The sequence below is a fragment of the Podarcis vaucheri genome, assembly GCF_965113315.1.
Source record: "Podarcis vaucheri genome assembly, chromosome: 13".
Lineage (NCBI taxonomy): Eukaryota > Metazoa > Chordata > Lepidosauria > Squamata > Lacertidae > Podarcis > Podarcis vaucheri.
The window spans coordinates 18,247,023-18,261,832 of NC_138751.1; the positions used below are offsets into that span (position 1 = coordinate 18,247,023).

Consider the following 14,810-nt stretch of genomic DNA (forward strand, 5'->3'; position numbering starts at 1 on the left):
AAATAGTCCCAGGAGTTTCAACACACAGGACGATAATGATCCCCGAGTCCATGTGGATCAAAGCAACCCTTCAGGCAGGTCTTATGCCATTCTCAACCCACTGTTTTGGAACACACCATACACAGAAAAGGAATGTGGCTCCCTAAGCCAAGCATAGGCAAACTCGGCCCTCCAGATGTTTTGGGACTACAATTCCCATCATCCCTGACTACTGGTTCTGCTAGTTAGGGATTATGGGAGTTGTAGGCCAAAACACCTGGAGGGCCGAGTTTGCCTATGCTTGCCCTGAGCAAGCTATTGCCCACCCCTGTCCTATAGGCCTCAGCTGGCGTAATTCAAGGGTATGATTGCACCCTTAAGCCCTTCATAAGTAACAATTTACATCCTGCCTCTCTTGCAAAATGATCAGAGCAGCCTACACTCCCACAAGCCCCAGAGAACACAGTCAAGGGGCAGGGATGTTGAGAGCTGTTGTTCTGCAAGATCTGGTGAGCCAAAGGTCCGTCCCCCCCCCCACAGCCGTGCATGTAGAAGAGGCCTGTTCAACAGGTTGATCTCCTGACCCTGAATGATCTCCCCCCCCCAAAAAAAGCTCAACTTTGGCTTTCCAAAGTTGATCACTGCCAAATTTTTTTATAGTGGGAGTAGATCGCAGTCTCTTGGGAGTTGGACATGCCTGATGTAGAAGTTCCCAATCATACCAACTAATTCTGCCAGGCCCCCTCAAGTGAGCTGTGAAGTTGTTTTGGCAAAGCCAAGGCCAGTCTTCAGCTCATGGCTGACACTGGACAGAGAGAGCCAGAACATTGACCAGACCCAACATAAGTCTTTCCCGTTTCTAAAAATTGGCAGGTGCCCCTGCAGAACTTGTTAAGATGGTTTTGGTGTTTCTCCAGGAAGTGGTTAGCTTTTTCCTATTTGCTTTTGGCACACTTGTGGAAAAAAGACAGACAGATACCTCTCACTCTCACAGTAATAAAGAAAGATATGCAGCCTGGATTCCATCACATCCTTTGATAAAACCACCCCACACAAGTCATGTGAATGTTAATTTGTTCCCAACCAGGTGCAATTCTGAACAGTGATAAGACATCAGAATCCACGCTGGAACATCCTGGCCTCCCACAATTCATAGTCTTTCTCACAGTTCATTTGCTACCGCAATCACATCTTCCCTTCTAGATCTCTTGCTCAGTCCCGTTCATTCCCAGGCCGCCTATCCACATTGCTGCCTGACGTTCCTCTCTGGTCTGCTGAGGGCAGCTACTTCTCAGCCTCCATTAACCTAGCAGCACTCATGGGGGCTACCAATGAGTCTTCCAGATACGGTTGGACTACAGCTCCCATCAGCCAGATTGACCAGTGGTCAAGGATGACGGCAGTTGCAGTCCAACAACACCTGCAAGGGAACTGTGGAGATGGGCATATTATTGCCATGTTAAGTGGGATGGAAGGCAACCATTTTGTTACTCTTTAAAAATCAACTTAATGTTTAGATTTAAAGACTTTTAATACCTCTAATCATCATGAGGGCATCATGAAGCCTGTTCCACACACAAACAAAAGCAGAAATCCCTTAAGAATGCAAGCTTGCATCTTAGTAACGCTTTTCAGCACAAGAGGCCACACAAAGAGGGATGGATATATATATATATATATATATATATATATATATATATATATATATATATATATGCTTTCGTAGATTTTCACGGGTACAGGAATGCAGGTTTTGGTGTCTTCGGGTGTCTTCCCGTGTAAGAGTCGGGGTGTCTGGGCGACGTTTCGACGAGGTCTCACTCGTCATCTTCAGGCTGGTGCTTTCGGCTTCTTGTTACTGGAACAGAGCAGAATCTGGTGTTTGAGTTCCTATAAATACTGTTGAGGGGTGTGGTGTATAGCCTCCAACGTTCTGGGCAGAGAGGAAGTTCCTAGATTAGTGTGCCTTTTCTTCTTTTGTTCCTTAATTACTTGAGGGATATCTTGAGTGATTTCATGAGTGATATTCTGAATACCACTGGGTGGGTCATTAAGTGTAGATTAGTTGCTAAAGCTTTCGTGTCTTGACCTCTTGAGCTTGTGAAGAGTTTTTCTGAGAAGATGGCTGTGCTGCATTTAGTTGTGCTCTGGCTTGGCTTCGTGTATAGGGGCGAGCTGTGATTTTGTGCCTTGTGCCAGCCAGATCTGTGTAGGGATTGCAGGGGGGTGCAGCATCCGGAGGTGCCACTATAGTTTGGCTACTGGATGGAGTCTGTAATATGTAAAACTTTGGCTCAGATATGTTGACGACACCTTTGTAATTTGGCCACACGGGAAAGAAAAACTAGATAGCTTCCTCACACATCTCAACAGCCTACACCCCAAAATACAATTCACTATGGAAATAGAAGACAACAACCAACTCCCCTTTCTTGACGTCCTAATCTACAAAAAACCTGATGGCTCCCTAGGACACACTATCTACCGGAAAAAAAACACACACCAACCGCTACTTACATGCACAATCACACCACCACCCTGCACAAATAAACTCCGTAGCCAAGACTCTCATCTCCAGAACCAAACGCCTGGCTGACAAAGACCACTTGACAACTGAGTTACAGAATCTCTCAAATGTGTTAATCGCCAATGGATACCAGAAAAACAGGGTTACGAAGCTAATCCAAAAAGAAACACCCCCCAAAAACCAAGACACAGAAGAAAACAATGGCATGGCCCTCCTTCCTTATATCAAGGGCACTACAGACAAAATCAGCAAAATCCTCCATAAACACAATATCAAAACAGCCTTCTGCACCAACCAAAAAATAGCCAATATCCTCAGAAACCCAAAAGACAAAATCCAGCTGGAAAACCAAGGGGTCTATGAAATACCCTGCAAAGTCTGCCCAGCCACGTACATTGGACAAACAAACAGACAAATAAATGCACGTATCGCAGAACACAAGAATGCCGTCAAAAAAGAAGAAAAAACTTCCTCTCTTTTCCAACACATGAAAGAAACAGGACACGAAATTAATTTTGCAGATTCCAAATTGCTCTTTAACATGGAACATCACCACAAGAGAATAATCATGGAAGCCATCGAGATAGAGAAACACCCTCACAACATGAACAAGCGTGACGACACGTCCCGCCTGCCAGACATCTGGAAATTAGCCCTCCCCACAAAAACCGACACCAGAACCAGAGGCACACAGAACGCCGTCACCAATCAACCACACCAGACCCAAACCCAGACCCTCTCCACAGACATATTACAGACTCCATCCAGTAGCCAAACTATAGTGGCACCTCCGGATGCTGCACCCCCCTGCAATCCCTACACAGATCTGGCTGGCACAAGGCACAAAATCACAGCTCGCCCCTATACACGAAGCCAAGCCAGAGCACAACTAAATGCAGCACAGCCATCTTCTCAGAAAAACTCTTCACAAGCTCAAGAGGTCAAGACACGAAAGCTTTAGCAACTAATCTACACTTAATGACCCACCCAGTGGTATTCAGAATATCACTCATGAAATCACTCAAGATATCCCTCAAGTAATTAAGGAACAAAAGAAGAAAAGGCACACTAATCTAGGAACTTCCTCTCTGCCCAGAACGTTGGAGGCTATACACCACACCCCTCAACAGTATTTATAGGAACTCAAACACCAGATTCTGCTCTGTTCCAGTAACAAGAAGCCGAAAGCACCAGCCTGAAGATGACGAGTGAGACCTCGTCGAAACGTCGCCCAGACACCCCGACTCTTACACGGGAAGACACCCGAAGACACCAAAACCTGCATATATATATATATATATATATATATATATATATATATATATATATGCAGACACACAGCAACAAGGAACTGGAAAAGAGATGCCATCTTATTTAAGTCCAAAGTGCTTTTCACACACACAGAGTTTCCAAGCACCAGTTTAGGCCTAGAGGCTCTATTAAATGGCGGGGGCAATGAAGATGTGTCCTTTTCCACTTGCGTGTTTAGAGTCCCCTCCTACTAAAATATCAACTTCAGGGGATCAAGCCACTAAATATTTTATTTCCATTCTGGTTCAGCTGCAGCCGAGGTGGTTCCAGCTTCAGGCCAATCAATGCTCAGTAACCAGTTTTGCACAGGCTTCGTTCACGTGAGAAATATTAAAATAAAAAGGTGCAATTGTTATAATCACAGTGCGGTGAAGAAAACTAATACAGTATGCTAAGTGTTGCAATTAAGTGTCAGCAGCAGAAAGTACTACGCAAGCAAGAAAGGAAAACAATGGAGTACTTAAAACTTGTGCACTCTTTAATTTAAAACGACTCAGAGATTTTCATAATAGGTAAAGGGGGGGGGACACAGGTTGCCCATCTAGGTATACAACTGGAAGTATCTGCTTTGACTCTGAGGCAGTAATACTTCTGAACACCAGTTGCTGGAAACCACGGAGGCAGGGGGAGTGTGTTTGTGCTACTTGTGGGTTTCTCACAGGCCATTGTGAGAAAAGTGTACTTGACTAGACAGACCATTGGCCTGACCCAACAGGCCTCTTCTTCTGCTCTTATCACTTCGGAAACATATTTTTCATGCTATCATGTAATTTCCTTGGAAATGGTGTAGTGGCTTTCCCCAGCTGACACTTTGCCTGCTGTCCCACAGAAATCTCGTGTGGCAAACTGTTTAGAGACTGCAGTAATTTTTCAGTTGCCCCTTTTGCAGAGCAGCTCCCAGCTTTTGAATTGGTCCCCACAACCATTGCTAGTGATGCAATGGAAAGGCTTCTGCAGTTCAAAGTTTTGCCAGACTGAACGCCATTTTGTAGGGCGGTTCGCAGTGGGTTTAAAATCGCAGAATTGTGGACTCGGAAGGAAGGGACCCCGAGGCTCATCTAGTCTAGCTGCCTTCCGTGCAGGAATCAAGAGTGAAACGATCCCCAGCAGCTAGCTATCCAACCTGTTAAAAAGCCTTCAATGAAGGAGATCCCACCTTCTGAGGTAGTCCATTCCACTGCCAAACTGCTCCTACTGTCATACAGTTCTTCCTAAAGTTTGTCTGGAATCTCCTTTCTTGTCATTTGAATCTGCTGATTCGTGTCCTCCCTCCGGAGTCGCAGAAAAACAAGCTATGGAACCATCTTCCATGAAACGAACAACCCTTCATATCCTTGAAGATGACTGACATATTTACTTCTCAGTCTTCTCTTCTCCAGGCTAAACATACCCAAGTCTCTCAACCGTTCCTCACACTAAGTGTAACCCTTCCGGCAGCGACATTATTGTTTGGTTTCCTAGGTGCTTGGCTATACAGTCAACAGGTCAAGCAACCTAGTATTCTTTTTTTTTTTAACAGTGCCATCAACAACAGCAACCAGGAGTGTGTGTGGAGGACAGTCAACAGCCTTGAAGTGGTAAGCCTCTTTTCAATGACTTCCAGACTTCATTGTGTATCCACTTTCTTCAGCCTACCCATCTTCTCTCAAACAGATGAACTACACTCACTTGAGAACTCTCCTGGAACTTCTGTGGCAAACTTCACCTCTTTTCAACCAAATCTGGCCAACTGTCCGCAATGGCAGAACATAGGCCTTAGCAGCACCCAGGACCAAAGTGTTTGGTTACTCAGGAGGGAACGCTGCCCTTTAATATCCCTCATTGCAACCGTTATTGGAACAAGTAGTCCGCCAACATGGAAGTTGTATACCTAAATTACCAAGAACAGTGCCATATGAAGTCTGGTTGCACAATCCAACATCGTGCATTGGAGCCTGTTTGATCAATTTCACCCCCAGTACTATTGTTTGTATAGGCTGAAGGTCCAGGTGTGCTGCACCTTGGGCAGGAACAGATTGCCAACTCTGCACAGTCAAAATACCCACCCTCCCACACACACATTTAATCCTGTTTATAGATCTCCAATCTTCTCTTATGATGCCTTTCATAACAGAAGGTCTAACCAGCACACAAAGAGGGTGCATGGCAGCATGGGGGAGGGGCTCTGCAGTGGGCAGCAATGGTGCCCTCCCCCTTTCCCTTCCTCCAACAGATACTCTGCAAAGGCTTAGGTTGGTCCCCACTCCCCTGTCAAGGTTTGAGTTCACACCTGCTTGAATGGACTCCATAAGGTCCTTATCCCATTTCCCATTTTCCTATGCCCCCAATCTGAGGTTAATCAGGGGCTTTGTCTTACACTAGCAGCCTTGCGTCTGCCATTGCTCAGGAATTCTAAGAAACCAAAAAATAATAATAAAGTAAACTACCAGCGAAGTTTTAAAATAGGTGGTCAAAAACAGTGGTTTTCAAAGGTTCCATCCCCCATCTTGCTTCAAAATGGCAACCCATTATATCCATACGTAAGATAATAACCTGCTCCTTGACCTCAGGAATCATCATGCCAAAGTTGGTTACAATATCTTAAGTGAAATCCAAATGCTTTCCAAAATACATAGTAGATTCCCATGCCTGTTCTCAATGTATATGTAAAGTCCATGGGATAGACACAAAATATGTCCTAAAGCACCCATCTTGTATTGTGGGGTCCTCTTCACACAGATGCCTCAGGTCCAGCTCTCCTGATCACACCCCTGTAAAAGAGGAAGGAGCCCTACTCTACAAAAGCACCAGCATGTGGTAGGAACGAAATGCTTAAGAGATTGCAAGGTGGGCAGGATGAACTGTGTACCACTTCAGACCAGCCTTGTGTTTAAGCACTAGCCTGGGTAGCCAAAGGCAAAAAGGAGCTGCATTGCAGGCGAGTGAGAACACTAGTGGATGGAGGACAAAGGAGTCTCCCTCTCCCCTGTGCCCAGCAGAGAAAGCAAACGCACTGCAAGAGGAGGAAAGCTGCCCTGGAGATAGGCAAATATTATGCTGTTAATCCCTTTTAATAGATTGGCCAACGCAAATGAAACCAAGCAAGTATTCACATTGAAGACAAGGCCACAAACACACAAGCATACGAGAGTTGCCAAACCTGCAGTGTAAGTAAAGGAAGCACAGCCCTGACAAATGGCTAAGATCTGTAAAGTTTTGACAGGTTGAGGAGAAAAGCAATGTTTCAGCCACTCTCTTGGCCCCACTTGCTTTTCTTTCCTAACTTCCAGGCAGGGTTAGAAATTCAGACATATAAGCTAGGCACCAAATGGCTCCTTCAACCAAGGTTATAGTAGCCAAAACGGAATGTCTAGTTGTCATTTGGGGGCAAGATGGTGCTAAAGTCTTATTTTTCAAATGATGGACTGACTGTGATTGATTATCAGTTAAACATCTGGCTAGTTCAGATGACAACCTTGAGCTAGGCTAAAAGCTTCGAGAAATTAAAAGAAGAAAAGTCACTTTGTCCAGGGATAGCCCACATATATATTGGCCTATTCCGACCTCTTTTTCTTAATAGTCCATTCATAAAATAAGGAGATTCTTCACAACTGTGAGCAGGACAGTGGGTTGGGGCAGGTGAAGACAAGTAACAACAATTAACTATAATGTCATTTATTGCTAGCCAAGGGCAAAACACTGCTTCCAGGCCCACCTACCCCCACTGCAGCATTTTGTTTCCTCCCCCCATTGGAAATGGAGGGCAAGCCTTCCCTTCTACTAGAGAAACAATGCTTAGGGACATGGCCAGGGTGGGACTGCATTTACCACCTCACAGTGTCCAGAGCAAAAAATAGGTCTGGGAGCCTCTTAAGGATGTCCCAGGTGACCACCTGCCGACTCAAACTCACACTCCCACCAAACTCAAGGGAAACTACTAAGATCTGAGATCTACACAGTCCTGCCCTGGGTTCTCTTTATGGGCCACATTAAAGCAGAGGTGCTAATTTTTTTTTTCCAGGCAGAAGAGCCCAGATGGGAAGAGCCCATTTGGAATCAGCATGTCACTGGTGTGTGCAGCCAGAAAATGAGTGTGGCAACACATGCATACACACATACACCCACCCAGCCCAGCACATGGCAGAATGGTGGTAACTGGTGTTTATCCATCTAGATGGCTGGAAGGTATGACTTATCCTGCATTCACTTCATGCATTTTAGCTGAGAATCGGAATATGACCAGTTGAAGGAAATGTTAGCAAAATGCATTTGCGCTTCCTTAATCGGGGAAGTGAAAGCAAACACCAAGGATTTTGGGTACGGAAGATTCCAGAGCTCTATTTCTAACAGCACAGGGCTGGGCTCCCGACACTCCAGCCAGCCTTGATCAAAGGTCGGGGATAATGGGAGCTGAGGAGTTCAGCAATATAGAAAGAAGCAGATATGTCCCATCCCTGCCTCACAGGAAAAGCCAGTCCCACAACCAGCCTGCCACTATCCCAGGTGTATGCAGACAAGCCTGTGTAAGTGAAGTCCTATACACTACCCAGAAATAAGCACATTTGAAGTTCAAAGGGACTTATCTCAGGTAAGCATGCACGGAACTGCAGTCTTTATTTTTATTTTTTAAAGGAGTCATGGGAGATTTTTCTCCACGTGGTTCCCATCCACTTTTACATCATAAGTATGTGTAAATCAAATGCTGGTTCAGTTATCAGTCTTGTCTTCCTCTTCCTGCTCTTCAGGTAGAAAGATTTGGCGGGGGGTGTGTGATAAATGATAATTTGACAGCACCACTTTTATTGTTTTAAAACTCATTCTATCATCTCATTATTCTTGTTTTTTAAAAAAGGCACCACACACTTTAGAAGTTACACTGGTGTAGATGAGGTTGATGGCAGGAGAGTTTGTGACATCACAGACATTGGGCAATCTGCGCTGTGCACTGCCAGCATCTGTTGCAAATGTACAGATCTTCTTCTGCCCATGAGCTTACCCCTCAAATGTTGTTTGACCCCCAACTCCCACCACCCTCAGCCAGTATGGCCAATGGTCAGCGAGAGTGGGAGCAGTAGCCCAGGAACATTGGAGGGCACCATGTTGGCTACCCCTGCTCTGAGACAGAGGGAAAAAGAGGGGGAACTTCATTTGAACAGAATGCAGCAAGAGCACTTTCAGAGCATCTCCGCCTTTCAACTAATGTTATGAACTCCCTACACACCCCAGTCTATAAAGCCAAAAACTACAGTGGTGCCAGAGGCAAGCATCTTACGAAACTCTGAGTATTACAATTATTCTCTTGTTATGTACAAGTTTAGTACTGTAATCCTCTGCCCTGCAAGATAAGCTGGGTCATTTAGTAAGTATCTCATTTAATAAGTTAATAAAATACTGCAGAAGCTAAGGGTTCCAAGAATCATAGGGAGGGTCTGGCAGCATTACTGGTTTAGGAGGATGGACTCCAGGATATCTCCACCTAGGCCAGCCTTTGCTAGCCAGGCATCCTCCAAATCTTTCAGACCACAAACCTCACCAGCCACAATCAGTCCAACAGCTCTCTAAATCAAGAGAGAGATTGTGGAGATAGACAAAACATTATAAAACTAAGAGATTTTGGTATCTAGGTCTCCTGAGTTCTTGAAGACAATATTAGGACCAGAGACACAGTAGTAAACCTATTTGATTTTGTGGAGGAGAGTGTTAGTTAAACTCTGCATATTTGGCAAAATCAAGTGGCAGGGGCTTTTAAAAAAACACTTCCCTATTTTGGAGGGGGTGGGGAGGTGCATATCAGGGGAAGGACTAGCATTGAACACCTCCCTGATGGGTCAGTTTTCTACAAGCAAGAAGGATTTTATAGGTGAAGCATTAAAAAAAAATGGTGATAACCCACCTACAATCTGAAGCATCAGAGTCTAGGAAAGGCTACTACTTGTAAGTAGCAAGGACTCATAGTTTCTCTAGGCAAGAAGCAACACTCAAAGGATTATGCAGGGCATCCCTTACCTGTTTCGCTCGAGATGGGGATCCCCAAGACCAGGCACTTGATGGCAGCTGCCCACCTCTCAGCCACTTTTAGGTTATCCTCGTAGCACTCTGCGCTGTCCACCTGAAAGGTCCTTGCAGTCCGCTGCCGCACCCGCCCAGAGCTCACCGCCACCTTCCTCTTCTTCAGCGGGTAAGCGTAGACACTGAAGAAAGCTGACTGGTTCGCAATTGTGTGGCTGCGCATCGTGTGGCAACCCACCACATCAATCAGCTGCAACACCGTCCGGTGATCTGTATCTGGCTTGGGCACCAGGCGCTGGATATGCAACTCTGTCCGCGTGAGGCTGAGGACATAGCGGGTCCCCTTCGGGGGGTGGGCACCAAATTCTCCATGTAGGAGAGTCTCAGAGCCTTCCCCACATGCCCCCAAAAACATGTTCATCTCGCTACGGAGCCCCAGCTTTGCAGTTTTGTTTTTCACCTTTTGCTAAGCCTGTCAACAGCTGGTTGCAACTCACTGCAACCGAACCCTTTCCCTTTAACCTCTTCCCCAAAAGCAGCAGATTTAAAGAAGAGGATTTGAAAATCTTTTCATTTCCTTAGTAGATTAAGTGGCTCATGCAGCCCTTTAAACCAAGAAACTTCCTCCACAGCTCAAGCTGCCCAACCGTTTCCCAGGGTTTTCTCTTTCTTCATTGAGCAAGATCCTGTGTGTCAGTAAACAAACAAACAAAAAGTTTTAAAGGGGGGAAGTGTATACACACACACTTTTCTCCTCTTGCTTCTTCACAAAAAGAATGCTATAGGGCAGGGCCACATCAAAAGCCTACAGGACCAAAAACCAACCTGTCTGAGCTACTACAGATTTAGGACAAGAAAGAAAAAAAGGAAGCCCTGCTATCTGCGTAAAGACCAGGGGAGAGAAAAGAGATAAAAGCTAACAAAGGTTTTTAAAAAATGTTTGCATTCCCTAGCAAATAGGTACTTTTCAGGTGTTTTCAAATAATATGATTTTCACCTTCAGGCAAGGAGCTGAAGAATGTAGTCCGGAAGGTGTCCCAGCTATGAGACTCTCATGAATCCAAATGAGTCACTGAGGATATGCAGCTCTCACTGGGAAGAGATCCCAAGTCCAACAACTTAACAAAGGATGCCAGAGAAGTTTTAGCTGTTCAGGTGATGGTGCCGAGGAGGAAAAAGAAGGAAACAAAAGAAATGTGGAAATACTATTTGGAAAAGGCTGCCTTTAGGACTTGAGCTAGAGGCCAGGTTTGGAGGCTGTCGGTTTTTTAAAAGAACGACTTGCCTAGCATTTCATACCAGCATACTTTGGCAGCTCAGCTTTTAAAAGAGCTTAAGCTATGATCCAGATTGTATATCGCCTTCACCACCTAACACCACTATTTTAAACGAGTGGAGGGCAAGAGAAGACAAATCATTTCACCACCACAAGCTTATAAATGAAATCGAAAGGACGGGAAAGAAAGGCTTTTTTCCCCTAAAGTGCTATAAAAACGTAGTGCAAATGCAGCGGGGCTATGAAGTATCCCTACCACCACACACCAAAAAACGAGGCGCCCAACTCACCCCCACTTGGCGCCTTTGTCCAAAGCATACAAGACTACACTGAGGAGAATCAGTGCCTGCTTGGAGTCGGTGGAGCAGAGTCTTGGAAGAGCGAGCGGCGGGGATGGGGGCAATAAAGGAAAACCAGCAGCTCCGTGCACTTTCGAGCGCCTCCCTCCGACACCTGACAGGCGACGGTCCCCGACCCCGCTCAGCAGTTCCTTTTCCCTGCCATCCTCTTCCTGTTCGCTCTCCTCTTCGCCCGCCCGCCACCCCCCTCTCTCTCGCTCCCTCCCTCCTGCTTCTCCCAGCTCCACGCTCCTTCTCGTGCTCAACTAGGAAGTGCTCTGTTTTCTACCTTGGGGGAGGGATGAGTCAGGTGGAAAGGGGGCGGGGAGAGTTCGCCCTTAGCCTATGAGAGAGAGACAAGGCCTTTCGCCGGCCCATTCAGGAATGCCGCCCCTGCCCGCCGCCGAGTCAGATGCGGCGGCATTGGTGGCAATGGGTGGAGGCTGCCATATTTGTTCGGGGCAAAGGTGTGGAGAGGCAGCGGAGGGGGCCATCTTGACTAAGGGAAGGGAGCCGTAGTATTAGAAGGAGGCCGGGTTTTGAAGAAAGGAGAGGTCGCAGGGTTTTGTAGTGGGGGCAAGGTCACAGCGAGAAAGAGACTTGATTCTATTTCCATAATAAATGGCGGACATCTTTAGTAAGTGAAAAGGATGGCGTTTCAGTCCGGGCCAGAGGGAAAGGAAGGCGTAGCGGCCATTTTGGACGCGGGCGAAGTTTCAAGGCTTCGATCGACGTGCAGCAAATAATCTTAAGTGAGGGACAGGGTACGCCTCACGGTAGTTCACGTATTCGCACCATCTTTGAAGTGGTGAAGGCGCGAGAACTTAACACACACACACACACCCGACGATAGCAGCCATCTTTGTTACTGGAATGCAGGCTTTGCTTTGTTGCTTCTCTTCGCCTGAGCACCAAATAAGTCGAACAAGTCGCTTTCCATAGGGGCATCCTCGTATTGTATCCTTCTTTCAAGCAGTTTTTCAAGGGATTTTCGTATTGGCTTCCCCAACTTCACCCAGACATTGCTGGTGAAACAAAGTTCAGCTGAAAGATCTAGTCTAGATACCCTATTAATGTTGTTATGAATTGGAGGGGTGGGGGCGGTTTAGACTGAATGCCTGGGTCCCCTTCTAACTTCTGGATCCAGCACAGATTCAGTTGTTGGAATAGCCAGGTCAGCCTGGTAATGGCTTGCTAAAGAGGAGTTCTTTATGAAGGACGAAGGATGTGGTTCTTTGCCAGAGGGCAAAGAGTGCCCCCCCCCCGTTAGAAAGACCAAAGGGCAGAGTGGAGAGCTGAGTTATGTGAGCTAGAAGCTGGAGGCAAACGCTGCAGCCTGGAAAGGCAGAGGGAGAGGCTGTGGCTATGGGAGAAGCAAGACTTTTTAGGGTTGATAATGCCATGAGCCCCTCCATCATAGGCTCAGGTTGGATATATGTGTAAATAAACTATACATACTAAAGAAACCACAGTCTCCACTGTGCCACATTCTAAAGGAAACTGGAACCCTGAGTAAGTGCCAGGAACCCCTGGAATCTCACAGCACTCAGAGATTGGAATGACATAAAACTATAATTATTATGTTCAACTTACTGATTGCATGTTGATAACACCACATACTTACTGTATAGTTTCCTGTTGTAATTACTGTGTTGTTTTAATGGGATTGTTTTATTGGAAAATTTAATTATGAATGTTTATATTTTGATATTTATGTTACGTATGCTCCCACTTTTAAACCACTGGAAGCCTATTTTGGCATTAAGTGGTCTGTAAAATGATAATTTTACCCAGGTAGTGTGGTTGCTGACCTTGAGCCAGACATCCTGGAGAGTGAAGTCAAATGGGCCTTAGAAAGCACTGCAAATAACAAGGCCAGTGGAAGTGATGGTATTCCAACTGAACTGTTTAAAATTTTAAAAGATGATGCTGTTAAGGTGCTACACTCAATATGCCAGCAAGTTTGGAAAACTCAGCAGTGGCCAGAGGATTGGAGAAGATCAGTCTACATTCCAATCCCAAAGAAAGGCAGTGCCAAAGAATGCTCCAACTACCGCACAATTTCACTCATTTCACATGCTAGCAAGGTTATGCTTAAAATTCTACAAGGAAGGCTCAAGCAGTATGTGGACCGAGAACTCCCAGAAGTGCAAGCTGGATTTAGAAGAGGCAGAGGAACCAGAGACCAAATTGCAAACATGCGCTGGATTATGGAGAAAGCCAGAGAGTTCCAGAAAGACATCTACTTCTGCTTCATTGACTATGCAAAAGCCTTTGACTGTGTTGACCACAGCAAACTATGGCAAGTTCTTAAAGAAATGGGAGTGCCTGATCACCTCATCTGTCTCCTGCGAAATCTCTATGTGGGACAAGAAGCTACAGTTAGAACTGGATATGGAACAACTGATTGGTTCCAAATTGGGAAAGGAGTACGGCAAGGCTGTATATTGTCTCCCTGCTTATTTAACTTATATGCAGAATTCATCATGCGAAAGGCTGGGCTGGATGAATCCCAAGCCGGAATTAAGATTGCCGGAAGAAATATCAACAACCTCAGATATGCAGATGACACAACCTTGATGGCAGAAAGTGAAGAGGAATTAAAGAACCTTTTAATGAGGGTGAAAGAGGAGAGCGCAAAATATGGTCTGAAGCTCAACATCAAAAAAACGAAGATCATGGCCACTGGGCCCATCACCTCCTGGCAAATAGATGGGGAAGAAATGGAGGCAGTGAGAGATTTTACATTCTTGGGCTCCATGATCACTGCAGATGGTGACAGCAGTTACGAAATTAAAAGACGCCTGCTCCTTGGGAGAAAGGCGATGGCAAACCTAGACAACATCTTAAAAAGCAGAGACATCACCTTGCCAACAAAGGTCCGTATAGTAAAAGCCATGGTTTTCCCAGTAGTGATGTATGGAAGTGAGAGCTGGACCATAAAGAAGGCTGATCGCCGAAGAATTGATGCTTTTGAATTATGGTGCTGGAGGAGACTCTTGAGAGTCCCATGGACTGCAAGAAGATCAAACCTCTCCATTCTGAAGGAAATAAGCCCTGAGTGCTCACTGGAAGGACAGATCGTGAAGCTGAGGCTCCAATACTTTGGCCACCTCATGAGAAGAGAGGACTCCCTGGAAAAGACCCTGATGTTGGGAAAGATGGAGGGCACAAGGAGAAGGGGACGACAGAGAATGAGATGGTTGGATGGTGTTCTTGAAGCTACTAGCATGAGTTTGATCAAACTGCGGGAGGCAGTGGAGGACAGAAGTGCCTGGCGTGCTCTGGTCCATGGGGTCACGAAGAGTCGGACACGACTAAACGACTAAACAACAACAAAAATGATAATTATGATGCAGTCAATAAAGAATGGATGATTGAGGAACTGTGG

General features: G+C 45.7%; 1 protein-coding gene and 1 long non-coding RNA gene across 4 annotated transcripts in view; both read right to left on the reverse strand.

Annotated features, from left to right (window-relative positions):
* Nucleotides 1–11,793, reverse strand: part of SPHK2 (sphingosine kinase 2) — a 31,028-nt gene extending 19,235 nt beyond the window's left edge. Inside the window, exons 1-2 of one of the 3 annotated variants that reach the window (XM_082195415.1) lie at nucleotides 11,372–11,793; nucleotides 9,803–10,491 (exon numbers count right to left, since the gene is read on the reverse strand). In XM_082195415.1, the coding sequence (XP_082051541.1) occupies nucleotides 9,803–10,226 (424 nt within the window). In that variant the 5' untranslated portion in view covers nucleotides 10,227–10,491; nucleotides 11,372–11,793. Of the gene's footprint in view, nucleotides 1–9,802 lie in introns of all 3 variants that reach the window. The other 2 variants (XM_082195417.1, XM_082195416.1) reach the window with 2 other exon arrangements.
* Nucleotides 4,275–7,473, reverse strand: LOC309516141. The gene is made up of 2 exons (XR_014212789.1): nucleotides 4,679–7,473; nucleotides 4,275–4,632 (listed from the first exon to the last, which is right to left on the reverse strand). It is a non-coding gene; the product is annotated as an uncharacterized lncRNA (long non-coding RNA).
* Nucleotides 11,794–14,810: the final 3,017 nt, after the last annotated feature.